At 29.4% G+C, this 17151-nt stretch overlaps 2 protein-coding genes across 2 annotated transcripts; one reads left to right on the top strand and one right to left on the bottom strand.

Moving 5' to 3' along the window:
* Nucleotides 1-1766: 1766 nt before the first annotated feature.
* LOC140179453 (uncharacterized) lies at nt 1767-3313 on the bottom strand. The gene is made up of 4 exons (XM_072218350.1): nt 3202-3313; nt 3066-3145; nt 2736-3012; nt 1767-2584 (listed from the first exon to the last, which is right to left on the bottom strand). Exons 1-4 carry the CDS (start codon nt 3311-3313, stop codon nt 1767-1769), a joined length of 1287 nt encoding a protein of 428 aa, XP_072074451.1.
* A 10536-nt stretch (nt 3314-13849) lies between these two features.
* LOC112751691 (uncharacterized) lies at nt 13850-16150 on the top strand. The gene is made up of 5 exons (XM_025800908.2): nt 13850-14219; nt 15206-15305; nt 15461-15532; nt 15608-15685; nt 15766-16150. The coding sequence occupies exons 2-5, from the start codon at nt 15211-15213 to the stop codon at nt 16007-16009; spliced, it is 489 nt and encodes a 162-aa protein (XP_025656693.1). The 5' UTR covers nt 13850-14219; nt 15206-15210; the 3' UTR covers nt 16010-16150.
* The last annotated feature ends 1001 nt before the right edge of the window (nt 16151-17151 follow it).

The following is a 17151-nucleotide window of genomic DNA, read 5'->3' as shown; positions in this document are numbered from 1 at the left end:
TCTCATTAAGCCCTCCCAACAAAAATAAAAATAGGACTGGTCCTACAAGCCCTAAAAGCCCCAAAACTAAAGCTTGAATATGAATCCAAAGAGGCTGTTTTGGTCAAAAACCTTTTCTTAGCTGCTGATCCTCACCTTAGATTCTTGATGCAAAAAGATGATAAATTGAGTGTTTCGCAGTCCTTCACCCCTGGCTCAGTAAATTTATGCTCATTTATTTATTTATTTATTTTATAAGTTGTTCAGTTTATGAGGAAATGAAAAGATATAATAAAAATAAATGGTGCTAAAGAAAATTTTGCTGGTTCCATAATTTCAGTTTTGTCATTAATTAAATGCAACAAATTTGTTTTAATAAATAAAAAATATTAGATGATTAATATTTTTATTTTTATTTTTATCTTATATTTAAATTAATATTAGTTAATTATCTTTTTTTTAAGACTAAAAGTGTTAATCCATTTGTATTCTCCTTACTGCTAAATATGACTGACACAAACAAAATTTAAAAAAAAAACCATACTATATGATTAAGAATTTTACATACAAATTACCCATTCAATAATATTTTGATTTATTATGTATAACTCTATATATGATTTTGATTTATTGTTGTAAATAAAGAAAAATCAATCCCTACTATTATTGTTACCTTTTTTTAGATCTGTTTTGTAATAAAATTGAAACAATAAGAGAAAACAACGGCCATGAAAAAAAGTAGCTCATGGGTTGGTCCCAGGACTTTTGATTCATGAGGGTTTTTGGCCCTGAGGGCTTTTTAAAAATTTGACCTTATTAGTTATAGGGCTTTTTATTCTTCTGACCCTATAAAGTAGGGACAAAGTCCTATAGGGCCAAACATATTGACACCACTACCAGATACTTACCCAAGTTATTCGTAAGTCTCGTACCAAGAGCATCACTTAACCTACGTTTTCTTTCGAAACTCGTATTATTTGAAATGAAAACACAAGACTTAGCAAAATTCACCTTTTGACCTGAACATCGGCAAAAAAGATCCAAGATACCCCGCACGACTTCTACTTGATCCATAGTTGCTTTTTCAAAAAGAACAATGTCATCAGTAAAACAGAGGTGAGAGAGTTGCAGACCTCCTCTGCTAAGCTTAATAAACTCCCAAATTCTATTATTCACTGCTACCGAGATTATTTGAGACAGGCGTTCTATGCATAAAATGAAAAAATATGGAGAAATTGGATCACGCTGGCGGATTCCTCTACTCAGGGTGAAGGAGACTGAAGGTGACCCATTCCAAAGAATCTGCATCTCTGCTGACAAGTAACAGTGAAAGATCAAATTAGCTATATTGTTGGGAATATTGGCCTCCAGCAGAGTATCTCTGATAAATTGCCATCTCAACTGATCGTATGCTTTTTCAAGATCGATTTTAATGGCCATGAATCCGCCCTCACCCTTTTTATTTCTCATAGTGTGGAGGACCTCTTGTGCCACGAAAATATTGTCCGCACTCTGTCTGCCTGCAACGAAACTGCATTGAACAGGGCTAATAAGCTTGGGCATGATTTTCTTCATTCGTTGAGACACAATCTTGATAATGAGTTTGTATGATACATTGCACAAACCAATTGACCTGAAATGCCCTATGGTCTCAGGATTATCAATCTTTGGGATAAGGAAAATATAAATATTATTCACTACTTCAATCTGTTGATGATCTTGGAAGACCCTTTTAACCCAACTGATTAGAGAATCTTTAACAGAATACCAATTACTTTGGTAAAACATCAGAGGCAACCCATCAGGACCTGGAGCTTTCCAGGCCCCATTACAAAGAGGGAAGTTCTAATCTCATCAATTGTCACCTCCTTAGTCAACATTGTTATATCCTCCTCAGAAATCGTTGGCAAAAAACCCGGAGCTTCCAATCTCTCATACCCGGAATCTTCTGTATAAAGGTTCTGAAAAAAATTAAGGCTATGATCTTGCAACTGCTGATCCTTCTCAATCCAGACTCCTGCTTGGTCTTTCAGCATACTTACTCTATTTCGTCTCTTTCTTGAAGTGGCTACACCATGAAAATAGGAGGTGTTCCTGTCTCCATAATTTAACCACTTACATCGTGAACATTGCTTCCAGTATATTTCTTCTTGAATGAGCAAATCCTCTAATTCCTTCCACAAACACGATTGAAGATTCTCAAGGAAAGGATTCGGTTCAAAAGAAAAATTTGCAGAAATACCATTAAGCCTGGCTAAAATGCGAGATTTTCTCTTTGCAATATTACCAAATACTTCATTGTTCCAAATTTTTGCAGCGGACATGAAAGATGAAATATTATCCTCCAGCAGGTTATCAGTACGCCAATTATTAATCAATAGCGCATGAAAATCCCTATAAACAAGCCAAGGAGATAAGAAATGGAAAGGTCTAACAAAGTAATTACTATGATAATCCAAGTTAAGTAGGATGGGCACATGGTTGGATTTCAGCTTCGATAGGTGCTTCACCAGAGCCTGAAAGAACCGCAGAGACCATGACTTATTTGCCACATACTTATCCAGTCTCCTCTGGATGGTCCCCGCTGCCAAGTAAAGGGTTGCCCCTGGAACCCAATATCGTGCAACCCAGAATCAAAAAGACAGGCGGCAAAGCGGTGATGATCTCTGGATAAGTTGGAAACTCCCCCCACGTGTCTGCACTCGTAAGCACACAATTAAAGTCGCCACCCACACACCAATCGCCCTGAATGAGACCTGCCAATCTTCGAATATTAGACCAAAGATCAGCTCGCGGAGCAATATGGGGAGATCCATAGACAATAATTAGAAACCAAGGAAGCTCGTTTTGATAAGCTACCCTCAAGTGGACAAATTGCCTATGCGATTCCAGAACCTCAATACACCAAAACGTATCATTCCACAACACCCAAATACCTCCAGAGAAGCCAACACCTTCCACAAGATGCCAAGAAGAGAAACCAAACTTCCGAGCAATGTTTGTTGCCTTTGTTCCAGAGATATGAGTCTCTAGCTAGTAGACAGAGTATACTAGAGTGATAATGACCACATAAATCCTTAACCAACCTGGAAAAACCTACACCTCTGCAGTTTCACGTTATTATATTGATAATAAACAACAACAATGAAAGAAGGCAGGAAACACACTAAGAAAATACTAAAACCAGCTATTACAGAGGAGTGGGATCATCCATCCCCATACCTGCTGAAGCTTGCTCCACCATGGGAGAAACCGAGACAAAAACCACAGGAGAATGTGCATCAACCATTGCTCCGGGGTTCGGTGGATTTGATGCTGTATCCATGTCTCCCATATTGCGATTTACTTTATTTGTAGCCCTGATATCCTCTTTCGAAGGAAGATATGTTTCAACATAGGGAAGCCCTTCCAAGCCTAGCTTGTCACCTCGAGAGTCAAATTGTGCCTGTTTAATCAAATTAATTGAGTGCCACTAATCATCCTCATTCCGATTTTTTGTCGCAGGACTAGGAGAGGAGTCTACTTCTTTCCCCTTATTCACCACTGCTTCAAAACTTTGTCTCCCTGCTTCCTTCCTTTCCATTTGCATTTTTGACACCTCTTTGCTTTGGACAGCAAACACATTAGACTTGAGAATGGAAGGAGTCTTTCCAGTTTGGGTTTTCTTACTTCTTCCCTCCTGAGACGAAAGTTTCAATTTCTCCTCCTTTCCTTCAAAATGTTTGGGCGTGTGAGTTGAGGCTATGTTGCCCAAATCAGGAGTTATTTGGTCTTTGGGTTCCTCATTGCCCAACAAGTTGAAACGTGAGTCCAGTTGAACTTGCACTTTGGGCCCTGGCCCACTTCCTTGCTTAGGGCGAGCTCCTTTACATTGATTCTTGCTCACAAGCATCCAAGGCCCAAAAGAAGTGGTTTGATTTCCAACATTATCATCAATCCTTCCCGTGGACTTCGCTTGCACCTCTGTCACAATCCCACTTTCTTCGGGAAACACTTCCAAATTATCTGGAGCCAGATTAGCTGCATCCAAACCTTCACCATTTGCTTTAACCATCGGAATGGTCTTCGTCGTTGCCGCTTGCGGCTGCATCTTGGCATTCGTGACTCCTCCATCAGGACATTCCTCCCTTCTATGACCATACCTTCCACACCCAAAACATATCAAATGCAAGCCCTCATACTCTATCTTGAACTCTCGGCCTAATACTTCAATAGCCAGAACAAGTTTACGCCGTAAGTCAATCTCACGCATAGCCGCGCAAATTTTTCCCTTGAGTGAATTGACGTGGTTTGGTCAATTTTGATCATAGAACCTATCTTTCTTCATGCTCTCCACAAAAATGGTTGAGTGTATAATTCCACGGATAAATCTAGAATCTGCACCCACATTGCAATTCTTTGAAATCATTAGCACAAGGGTTAAAAAATGGCCTCCATCTTTGTACCAAGAGATAATGGTCAGCAGCCTGCCAAAGGCCTTCGAACAGAGCATGTTAATAATCTTCCTCGTCTAGGAATTGAACTAGGAAAAAATCCCCAGTTAAGTCAATGATTTTGACTTCACCCTTCTTGGCCCATACCCGTTGAATCTAGGCATCCATAGCGCAGAACCCCAAATTTTTCCCCAGAAGTTTGACGATTACCATCGTAGTGACACCTTCTTTGTTGTGTGGTACCTCCTCTGCATCTGACAGGATTTCATCCTCGTTGGATTTAGCTTTCTTGACACTTCTCTGTATTTGGTCCTTTTCTTAAAAAAAGTTTTCTTCTGCTCCTTTTCTTAAAAAAAGTTTTCTTCTGCTGGAGAGCGTTCCATTTTTTACACGATATTCAATTTATGCTGGCTATTAATTTATAATCTATATAGTATTGCGATTTGGATTATATATAAACTAAGTCTCTAAAATTTAATTTCTTAATAAATATACTATTTAATGCCCTAAACTTTGTTGATTATATATATACAGTTACACATAAGAGTTTTCCATTTTGGCCTTATGGATGAATCAATTGATCTCTAGCTTTTTAAATAAATAAATAACAAAATGCCTTACTTTTAGAAACGAGATTTAGAATTAATAATCTTATTAGTCTTTAGAGTTATATTTACTGTAATTTGTTCTTCAAAATTTTAATTTATTCATTAATTTGATCCTCCAATTTAATATTCATAATTCACGTCAGTCTTCTTATTTTTATTATAGAATGTTAATAATATACCGAAATAGATTGACCACAATGTCACACTAAATTTCTTAACAACTATCTAATGTAGTAATTGAAATTTTTTACCTCAATTTACTTCCTAAGAAGCTTGTAAAACGCTTAAGTAAAATTAGGACTATGGTTTAAAAATTTAATTAAATAAATTAAAACTTTAGAAATCTAAATTAAGACACAAATATAATTTTAGAAATCAAAGATATTTATATTAGTTTGACTTGCACAACTCACTACAAGAAAATAGAGTTATTTTAACACTTTATTTTTTAACACCATAATTAAATGTCAAAATTAATATATATTTTTGACAAATATCATAAATGTCAAATTTTCTATGTTTTCTTGATGAATAATTTGACCGTAGAAAATTACTCATCAATTTTGACACTCGTTTGTTTTCAATTTACTCCACTATTTTTCTTCTTCTTTGGCTCTGTTAATTTTGACATCACACTGCTCTCAGTTTAGGATTATACTACTCATTCTTTATTTTCAAAATCTCAAGTTATTCTTTAGTTTCAAGATCTCATCTCATTCTTTGTTAAAATTTTTTGTTGAGAATATTTTATAGTCAATAAGTGTCAAAATAAATAGTATTTTTGACAATTAATAAGTATCACAGAAAATATGTTCTCAAAATTTTCTAACAAATTATTTTTGACAGTCAATATTTATCAAAATAAGATTTATTTTTTTTTCACAATCACTTATATGTTAAAAATACTATTTTTGACAAAACTTTTATTAACATATTTTCATAGTTAAAATAGTGTCAAAATTTATTTTTTTTGACAAATTTTAATTTTTTTTTACACATTATAACCCTCAAAAATAATCTATATTGTTGTAGTGACTCTTAAAGTGATAGAATGACATTTGGCTGTTTACTTCAATAATATATTAGTAGTTATAAGATAAAAATTTGATTAAAAATTGGCATGAATACGTTTTTAAAAACAAAAAATCTATTGACTGTTGTAGAAAAGAATAATGTTAGGAGTTAATTTTTTTCAGTTAAAATCAGTCAATTTTTTAAAATAATTTTTTATCATAAATTTTAAATTCTCAAAAAATAAAAATTTTTAAAATAAAAAAATTGATTAATGTTGAATAACTATATATAAGTTAATTTTTAATTTATATATATATATATATATATATATATATATATATATATTTATTTATTTAGAACGTAAAAATCAAATTAACTTATTTATTATTTAACTGTCGATGTCAAAATAAATATTATCTCAAAACAAAACAAAAAATATCTTAAATTTTGATACCATGAATAATTATTAGCATATATTTTTTTTAATAATTGATTGAATAACTTTTAGCATTAGACACAAAATAATATTATATATTTAAGTTTTTTTTGTTAATAAAATCTAATTAAATTAGTCTAACATTAACAAAATTCCATTATGAATAATATTACTCTAAGTCATATTGTTTAACTTTATTAGATTTAATTTATAAAAAGACTTGGATGTACATCATTACTCTTCAAGTACGACCTACCTAGGAGATGAGGGTGCACTTGTTCCACTAAAATTTTAATTTTTTTAAAAAAAATTATATCTATATATAATATGTCTCTATTTTAATTTTTAAATGACTACACTATAAATAAATTAAGCTTAATTAGCCTTCTCCCATTCTTAAGTATTTTTACTATTGATAAATTTATTTAAATTTAGCCTTCTCCCGTTCTTAAGTCACAACTGTCAAATTTTTATTCCTTTAAATTCTTTGTTTCTTTTTAAATTATTATCAATATTAAAATGAAGAGAAAACAAAATAGTAAGACACTAAATCTCTCATTATTTATTGATTTTATATTTTTAACCTTCTTTTTCTATACTCTATCTAATAATCATCTTCTCTTCATCAAAAGGTAAATTACAAATTTTCTATGTTTTTTTTTATATAGTTTTTTATAAAGTTTTCATGATTCTATATATCTTTTAATTTCATTATTTCTCTTTTTGATATTTTTAATTGTAAATTTTAATTCAATAAATTATAGTTTAGGTATTAATCTAACTTTTTTATTCTCTTTATGATTTTATATATTTTATTTTATTCTCAATTTATTGATCTTCATTATTTTTTTTTATCTTTTATTCTATTATATGTAATTATGTTGTATATAAATTTTTAAAGTGAATGGATCAATTTATTAATTTAGAATATATTTTTTATTTTTAAAAATAATAATAAAAAATATTTTAATTACAATAAATAATTAAACAAATATATAAAATCTTTAGTTTGACATTATATGAAAATTATTTAAAAAAATATATAAAAAAATTAATTATTTTAAAAAGAAAGAAAAAATTATAAATTAAGTTTTTATTATTTTATATAAACGCAGTTTCCATATACAGGTATAATTTTTTTGGTATTTATATATAATTCTAGCTTTAAATTATAAATACTAGTGTATTATTAGGCGCTAACGTGCCAAGTGATTCAGTTTTTTATTATTAAATGTGTAAAAATAATCCAAAGTAAAATTAGTTAGAATAACAAGTTATTTATAATTTAATTAAGATGTTTTAAGTTCAAATTTTAGAAATAATTTTTTTTATAAATTTTAAGCTAAAGTATATTTTTTGTCTCTAAAAGTTGGTAAAAGTTTCAAAAATATCCCTAAGTTTTATTTTGTTTCAATTTTGTCCTAGAAATTTTTTATTTGCATCAAATATACCTTCGATGGCTAAATTTTCAAAAACTTTAAGACCAATCTAACAATAATGTACGAAAATTATGATTGATTTACTTGTGTTAAGGGTTGTTCTTATAAAATTGTTGTTGAATTAATCTTAAATTTTTTAAAAAATTAACCGTCAGAGATATATTTGATGTAAATAAAAAACTTCTAGAATAAAATTAAAACAAAATAAAACTTAAAAATATTTTTAAAACTTTTATTAAATTTTAAAGACAAAAAATATATTTTACCATAAATTATATATAATAAATAATATTTTAAAAATAAAAATATTAATCGATTCTTTTTAATTTTTATATTTCTATTATATTTTTAATATAATTAATAATGTTCAATAAAATTTATTTTAATATATATATTTTTGCCCTCAACTCCTCGCTTCTAAAATTTTCTGTCTCCGTGACTCGACATATATCTAACAAAATATAAATATTCATAACCAATCTAGAAGCAGCAACCTCTCTCTTCCATATATATCATCATCTTATTCTTATCCCTTCACACACACACATATATATATATATATATAAAACCAGCAACAACTACCATGGGATAATACAAGAATCTAATTTAATTTTCATCTTATTATGAAATATAGTGGTGTATGTAGTAGGTGAAAGTTCAAAAGAGAAATAAAATCTAAATTTTTTTTTTATCACTTTGACCTCTAAATTAAATTAGTATATCAATCGACCTAATTACTTTATTAAGTTGTTGGCTGCAATGCGTTTTCTAATTTGGTTGACGCTCGTGTATGTATTTATTAATCCTACTATTAATAAATTAAGAATGTAAACAACGAATTACACCTAATTAAAATTTAATTCGGGATATTACAAGTACTCAATGATGGATTTTATTTGATTCATTTGTTTTTTTAATTAAGAACATGAACATTATCCAAAAGGATATTGAACAACAATAATCTTTGACCAGCAGCACATGTTTGTTGGGTCGGTTCATTCCATATATATATGGTGTGGGATTTTGTATGGTTAGTGGGTTCAAAGACAGCTCATTGCTTTGCTGGATTTAGGCCATTTATATTGATCGTGTCTTTAAGCTTGCCAATGAAATCAAAATCAAATGAAGGAAAATAGATTTGTTTGTTAGGGTTTGTGATCTTTGAGGGCCTCAAATACACGGATTACACCCTTAATTTTATGTATGTATCACATGGATATGCTTTTTGATTAATTAATTAGAAAGTATAGACAAAAATACACATGAATAGTTCACCAAAAAAAAACACATGAATTTTTATATTGTGAATAAATTTATATTTTAATTTTTTTAATGAGTCATCTGTACATATATTAATATCAAGTTTCGTTGTTATTTTTATTCTTTTGTTGCTGGAGTAACTTTTCCGACAATAGTAACTGCCAAGTGTTTTATGTGCATTATGTGACGTGGTTGTTTTGATAATCCAATAAAAAATAAATATTAAATTATTGAATTTGTTAAATTAAAATAAAAAATAAAAAAATTTACAAGTGATAACATCTCTTTATTATCTTCTTTCTCCAAAATTTACTTCAAATAGAGTCAGAGTGAATAAGAAATCTTTTCATTTATTTTCTTCTACCTTCTATTTATTTTCTTCTACATACTTCCATTTACTTTTTCAATTTTGCTCTTTAATCCCCCAACATTTTTCATCATCAACACTTTCTCAACCCAAATAAAATAATCACATTTCAATTCTTGTTATTTTTTATTAGGACTATGTTCGAAGTAACTTTTGAGAGAAAAAAAAATGAAGAAACATTTGTCACTTATAGATTTTTTTGTTTTTTATTCTAATTTAATAAATTTAATAATTTAACATTTATTTTTTACTATATATCATTAAAAGGATCATATCACACAATATAAATAGTCATTTGACAGCTACTACTGTCAAAAAAGTTATTCAGATAATAGAAAGATAAAAATGACAACAAAAATTAATATTAATATATGTAGATGACTTATTAAAAAATTAATTAAAATATACATTTATCCATCGTATAAAAATTTATTTATACTTTAGTCCATTCTTCTAATTAATTAAAACAATAATTAATCATTGTCTTTGATCAATCATATATAATTATAAACTAATTAATTAGTTTGTATAAAATAGAATTCATTGAAACATGAACTATTCCAAAACATGGTGAATAATACTAAGTTTCTTTGAATATTCATAATACTATAAAACACTCTAAACATTAATATTTTATAAATACACTACCATCTTTTTCATATAAAAAATAATTTCTGCGTGCATATACCACCTAACTAATAAATAAGATGTCTTTACTTTATACTTTAATTTATCTTCACAATACTTGTCAGGCTAGCTATAAAGTACAAGATTCTGCTAGTGTTGTATCCTTGGTTAATCTCATCTAAAATGATTTGGTCGGGCTCCCAATTATATTGTCCAAGAAACTAGAGATATGCTAAATTTTGTTCGGGGGAAATTAAAAAGAATGAAATAGAGACCTCTATTATTGTTACGAAATCGTGTACTTTGTTTTTGACCCAAGAGAAGTATATGGTCTCAATTTTGACTCTCTCTTCATGGACAATATATTGTTGCATTGGGCAAATAATAAAATTAATTTACTTAGCTTGTTTCAGAAAATAGAATTATAAACAAGTTAAGAAAAACGTTAATTATAAAGAATTGAATGTGGTATAAATCTACAAAATATTTAATGATATAAGGCACGAGCATGTTGTCGAATGGAATAAATAATTAGTATGTGGTTGTGGCCATTTTATTGGGACCATTCATTATTATTGTTATTCCTTGATTTTAAAAGTTTTTTTTTTTTTTTAATTTTCTATTTAGACACTCGTCGTACGTTGATGCAATGTCCCTATATATTGCGCCCCAAATAGGGGATTCCAACTTTCAAAGCACAATTTCAGTTTACCATTAATTTTTTTTTTTCAAGTCAAATTAAGATCACTTGTGCCTGTATTAGTAATTTAATATACCTCAATGACAGTGAAATCCAAATTAAATATTCGTATACATGTATGCTTTTTTTTTTTTATTATTATTTCTTCCTGAAATACACCACGTGATGAACTTCTAATCATTTACATCAATCATTATTAAAATTTGAGATTGGATCAATATGATGATGACACCTAACCAGTCCATTTCATCACTGCTGAAAATTATTAAAATTTTGTATTATATATCAGAGCAAGCTAAGTCACACTTATTATTATTGGATTTAGTGTGAACTCAGTTTAAGGGTATGTCAAATATTTTCTTTTTAATATACATATATATATATATATATATATATATATATATAAGAAGAGTTTTATGTGGGTTAATAAAAGCTAAGAAGATAAATAATAAAAGAATTATTTTTTTTGGTATAAATAAGAAAATATATAATATTTAAGGTGGACTAAAAAATTGATACGGATATCATTTATCTGTATTAAACTCATAATACGAATTTTTTTTTTTTTAGTTTATACACTTAAATTTATACAGGAAGTATACTCCTTCTATTTAATTAGATTTTTTCACGGAATTTTATTAATAAATATTTTTGGTCTAGTGAGGTACTACCTAGATAAAATTGACTTTGCTTTTATTAAAAGTCAGTAGGTATGTGGTAATCATAGTGATTTTTTCTTATTCTTTTAGTCTTTATTTGCAAAATATTTCCTTTAATTTTGTGTGTGTCTCTATATATATTATTCGTTTTGAAGGTAAATAAACATTAACCACTTATAAATTAAAGAAGGATATGTAAGACTAGTTAATTTTTAGTACTCTTTTAAAAGTATGTTTTAAGTTTTAATTTTAAATTTATAAAGTTTCTTAGCTCTTTGTAAGTATTTTAATTATTTCTTTATGAGTTAATTATTAAACTATTCTTATATTTATAACAACATGATGAACACAAAATATAATTTTTAATTTGGCCTGAATATGATGTGACCAACTAAACACCCCTAGTTTAGGGGTGTTTGTGGTGCGGTTTGATTCGGTTTTAAGGGAAAAAGTCATCCGATTCGAACGCTTAATTTATGTGCGGTGCAGTTTAGATGGATAAACTTTTTTTGAAAATCTAATCCGATCCGATCCGATCCGATTACAAGCGGTTTGAATCGGTTTGGATATGCAGTTTTTTAAATAAAAAAATTAAATACATATAACAAGTCTTAACATCAAATTTTAAATAATCAACAATGACATAACAAGTCTTAACACTTAACATATCTTAAAAAGCCAACGATAACATAACAATAGAAATAAAATTATAGGTTAGTTAAAATAAATAAATAAATAATATTTTAAACATAAAATATTTATTAAATAATAATAATACATAAATAATAGAAAAATGTATAACAAATTGAACATGTTAAAAATATAATTGTAATTATAATAATAAAATAATAATATTATAGCACATTGTGCGGTTTGGATTGGATTGGATTGAATCGGTTATGAAAAGTAGATCCGAAATTCGATCCAATCCAGCGGTTTGCAAAAAATAGAATCCAATCAAATCCGAATTAGTACGGTTTTAATCGATTTTCAATTTAAATTGAATTAAATGAACGATTTAATTTAAATCGGTTTGAATTTGAACACCCCTAACCCAATCAAAAGAAATGTTCTACTCTCATAAATCTACTACTATATAACCACTGCTAATTTTTTTAGAGATATTCCTATAATGTCTAAACCAAGGGAAGATGAAGAAGCAACTAATAAGTTGTTTCCCTAAGCATTATATGTTTATTATATATTATATTGTAACATTTGACATATGTGCATATATTATAGACATTGACCGAAAAAAGAAAAATAAATAAACCATCCATTTGCGCACTTAATTATATAATGAGGTTTAGGAACATAATATTCTTTTTTGTCAGAAATCTTTTCATTGATACCGTTCTCTGTTCTACATAATATAAGGCTCATAAAAGAATAAGCTAAAAACGACGAAACCATTTTAAGTGTTCATTACTTCATTCTCAATTTCTCATATTTTAGTATAATTCTCTTTTTTTAAAAATATTTTTTTACTTATCAATAAATTATAACTCAAATAATATAATCTTTTTATTTTTATCTAAAATTTTTTATTTGAATCTCACTCCTAATTTAAAAAAAATTTATCTATTTATAATCTCGTATTTTAATAAACTTTAACAGTTACTTTTTGATTTCAAAAAGTCTATAAACACAACTTAACCTCAATCTCTTGCACTCGTTTTAACAATTTCAAAACTTTCAAAATACAATTTTAGCAATTTCAAAGCTTTTAAAAAGTAAAACTTTACTCAAATCATACAAAATCCAAATATTTTAATATTCTTTCAAAATTTTTAGAACATAAGACTTGACTCGAATCATACAAAATACAAATGTTTTAATATTCTTTCTACTTCTCGTATTTATGTATTAATGAAAATCTAATACAACTATACTACGATAATTATGATAACTATAATATTTTAAAAAATATTACTAAAATTAAAATAATACTTTTTATTATTAAACAATATTTTTAAAAAATATTATTTAAAAAATTATTATTAAAATAAAAAAATTTAATTTTAATAATATTTATATAATTACCATAACATCATCGTACTAAAATTTACGTACAGAAAATGAGAGCCGTTAGGGGTGTTCAAAACCGATCCGGACCGAACTAAACCGATGGACCGAACCGAAAAAATCGAAAACTGAATTAACCGAAAACCGAAAAAACCGAAAAAAAGTGATGTTTTGCGGTTTTTTTGCGGTTCGGTTCGGTTTTCGGTTCTTGCCACCAAAACCCTAACCGAACCGAACCGAATCGGTTCTTAACAAAACCCTAAAATTAAAACTACCCCACCCCCCAGACCCAGACCCAGACGTGACTCGTGAGAGTGTGAGACGGCCACACCCCCACTTCTCCTTCCCCACATGCGCGACAGCTTCCCTCTCCAAATCCTAGATCGAAGCCTTCCTCAATTCCTCCAAATCCCACCGCCGAACAGAGGAGAACCTCCACCGCCGGTGCACGACCCAGCCTCCACCCAGCAGCGTTTCTGGAGCCACCTCTGACCACGCCACCTGCGACCTCGCCGCCTCCAGTCTACCCAGCAGCGTTTCTGGAGCCCACCCACGACCTCGCCACGTCCGACCTCGCCGCCTCCAGTCCACCCAGCAGCGTTTCTTGAGCCCACCCACCCAGCCACCGATTGTCCGATTCAAGTGCATATGGAGCCCGAGCCATCTATTCAGGTAAACTTTGCTGATTTGTTGTTCAGTTTAGGCCTAGGGTTATAACTTATCAATTTATTGATTTATTGTTTATTGCTGATTTATTGTTTATTGCTTATTTATTGTTTATTGTTCAGTTTATCGGTTATTCAGTGCTGGTTCTGTGCTTAATGATTTAAACTTCAGCTGCTTGTTTATTGCTGGTTCTGTGCTTGTTTATTGCTGGTTTTGTGCTTGATTTATTGCTGGTAAAAGTGCTTGTTTTTTGCTGGTTCTGTGCTTGATTTATTGCTGGTTCTGTGCTTGTTTATTGCTGGTAAAAGTGCTTGTTTATTGCTGGTTCTGTGCTTGTTTATTGCTGCTTAATGATCTAAACTTCAGCTGCTTGTTTCTGTGATTGATTTATTGTTAAGATTATTTGGTTTTGTTCAATTTATTGCTTGTTTATTGCTGGTTCTCTGCTTGATTTATTGCTAGTAAAAGTGCTTGTTTATTGCTGGTTTTGTGCTTGTTTAATGCTGGTAAAAGTGCTTGTTTTTTTGCTGGTTTTGTGCTTGTTTAATGCTGGTAAAAGTGCTTGTTTTTTTGCTGGTTTTGTGCTTGTTTAATGCTGGTAAAAGTGCTTGTTTTTTGCTGGTTCTGTGCTTGATTTATTGCTGGTTCTGTGCTTGTTTATTGGTGGTAAAAGTGCTTGTTTATTGCTGGTTCTGTGCTTGTTTATTGCTGCTTAATGATCTAAACTTCAGCTGCTTGTTTCTGTGATTGATTGAATTACTTTTGAAGTGAATTACTGAATTGTTGTTCTGGTATTATTGCTGTTCTGTTGAATTACTAAATTACTGAATTAATTACTTTCATGTGTTATAATTTTTAAATCTGTTGAGACTTGAGAGTTAATATATTATTCTGATGTGAAGTATTATGTGATTTATGATGAATTCTGATATGACAATGACCATGATGAATTTTTAGCTGATTTATTATTTCCATTGATTTTTGAATTGTAGGGCTCATGTTTGGGGGCAATTTTGCTTATGTTATGAAGGACATAAGCTTGTCATTGAAACAACTTATCTTAGAGATTATGGCATCAAGGATGGTGACCAGGTTAGTGAATTTTAAGGCTTACAATTTCAGTGAGGGGAGCTAGAATGCTGGATTGATAGAAACATAAACGGTTAATTTATAATCTATGTTATTGAAAAGAAGTTTAATTATCATAGTAATGCAGTTTCTAAATGGCATAATAATCAATGATGCAGTGATCTATCCTATAACTTTTTGGAAGGAGCAATCCCAGAAAGTCTTGGAGAGTTGACATCATTACAGAGACTGTAAGATTGTCTAAAGTTGAAGAAATGAAACTTATAAGACAATGAGAAATCAGTACTAAAGTTGTGTGGATGCAGGAACCTAAATGGGAATAGGCTGTCTGGAAGTGTTCCAGCAAGTCTAGGAGGAAGACTATTGCACAGAGCTAGCTTCAAGTATGTTATGTTATTATGAATAAATGATTAATGTTCAGAATAACGCAATATAATGTTGATATTGTTTTGGGTGCACGCAGTTTTACGGATAACAGAGGACTGTGTGGTATTCCTGGTTTACCTAGCTGTGGACGTGGTGTCTCTGGGGGTGATAGAGCAGGCATTGGATTAGGTGTTAATTTCATGGCGGTGGCACTTGTTTTGGGGGGGGGGGTCAGTTTGCTGGTGGAGAAGGTGCAACAACATTCTGAGAGCTCAATAAATTGCAGGAAAGTCAGCAACATATTAATCCATTCATCTCAATGTCTATATATTCAATTCTGATACATTGTTACCCTGCTATTAATCCATTCATCTCAAATTCAATGTCTCTTTATTATTAGAATGTATAATTAGATTAGAATGATTTTCTACTAGTGCTATATTATTATTATTATTATTATTATTATTATTATTATTATTATTGTGTATTTGTGTTTATCAATTTCAATGTTATGACTTTGTAAAATAGTATGGTAATATTTTTTTTGAATTATTGAAAAAACCGAAAAAACCGAACCAAACCAAACCGAATTTAATTGGTTTGGTTTGGTTCGGATGGCTTTGAGAAAAAAATCGAACCAAACCGAACCGCACTTTAATTAAACGATTGGATCGGATGACTTTTCTCTCAAAAATCGAACCAAACCGCACCGCGAACACCCTAATAGCCGTATATACATTCTCTCCCATTATTCTCCAAGTGCCCTTTATTTCCCAACAATAGTAGGTGTTGCACATTATTGAATCCTCAATACTTGTTAAAGAGTTAAAAGAGAAAATTTTTTTTTAATCGAATCTTGGGGATAAGTATGATTTTTTTTAGAATAAAGATACGGAGGCAAGTTTTAATTAATCAATATTAATATTTTTTAAATTGTTAATTTTTTTATAAAATTTAAAATTTATAATTTAAAAGATAAAATTTATAATTAAAAATTTAAAATAAAACTTTAATTTTAAAAAATTAATTAATATTAATTAAAAAGTTGGCTCTCTAATTAACCAGTTAATTTTTTAAAAAGTTTAATTTTAATATATGTCAACATAAAAAATTTACACAATCAATCAATCAAATTTATATAAATATATGATTATTTAATTAATATATTTAAAAATTAATTACTTTTAATTATGTAAAAAAAGACGTAATTCGAATATAAGAAGAGATAGAAATTTTAAAAACCTTAAATATATAAAAGATAATTTGTAGATGATAACCTCAATTGTAAATATGAAATATTTTATATTGCACAAAACGTATTAGAAAAAGTAATAATAATAAAAGGCTAATCAATGTTTTATTTTGATATCTAACAATACTTGTTTACCGCTTCTAAATTTGTAGTCCAACCTTAGTTAGTTTATAATAATTAATGATTATATGATAAGCATCAAGTTTATTAAAGTGACCAACATATTTATAT

Source organism: Arachis hypogaea, chromosome 15, assembly GCF_003086295.3.
Source record: "Arachis hypogaea cultivar Tifrunner chromosome 15, arahy.Tifrunner.gnm2.J5K5, whole genome shotgun sequence".
NCBI lineage: Eukaryota > Viridiplantae > Streptophyta > Magnoliopsida > Fabales > Fabaceae > Arachis > Arachis hypogaea.
Note: the sequence above shows the minus strand (reverse complement) of the source record. Positions and strands in the feature narration are given on the sequence as shown.

Bases quoted from the DNA above. Each gene is read 5' to 3' on its own strand.
- LOC140179453 (XM_072218350.1), bottom strand. From the start codon at position 3,313: ATGGGAGACATGGATACAGCATCAAATCCACCGAACCCCGGAGCAATG. The intron at 3,146-3,201 runs GTATGGGGATGG...GTATTTTCTTAG, and splicing joins GGTGGAGCAAGCTTCAGCAG to TGTGTTTCCTGCCTTCTTTC. The intron at 2,585-2,735 runs GTCTCATTCAGG...ATTGGGTTCCAG, and splicing joins TAATATTCGAAGATTGGCAG to GGGCAACCCTTTACTTGGCA.
- LOC112751691 (XM_025800908.2), top strand. From the start codon at position 15,211: ATGTTTGGGGGCAATTTTGCTTATGTTATGAAGGACATAAGCTTGTCA. The intron at 15,306-15,460 runs GTTAGTGAATTT...TCAATGATGCAG, and splicing joins GCATCAAGGATGGTGACCAG to TGATCTATCCTATAACTTTT. The intron at 15,533-15,607 runs GTAAGATTGTCT...GTGTGGATGCAG, and splicing joins TTGACATCATTACAGAGACT to GAACCTAAATGGGAATAGGC.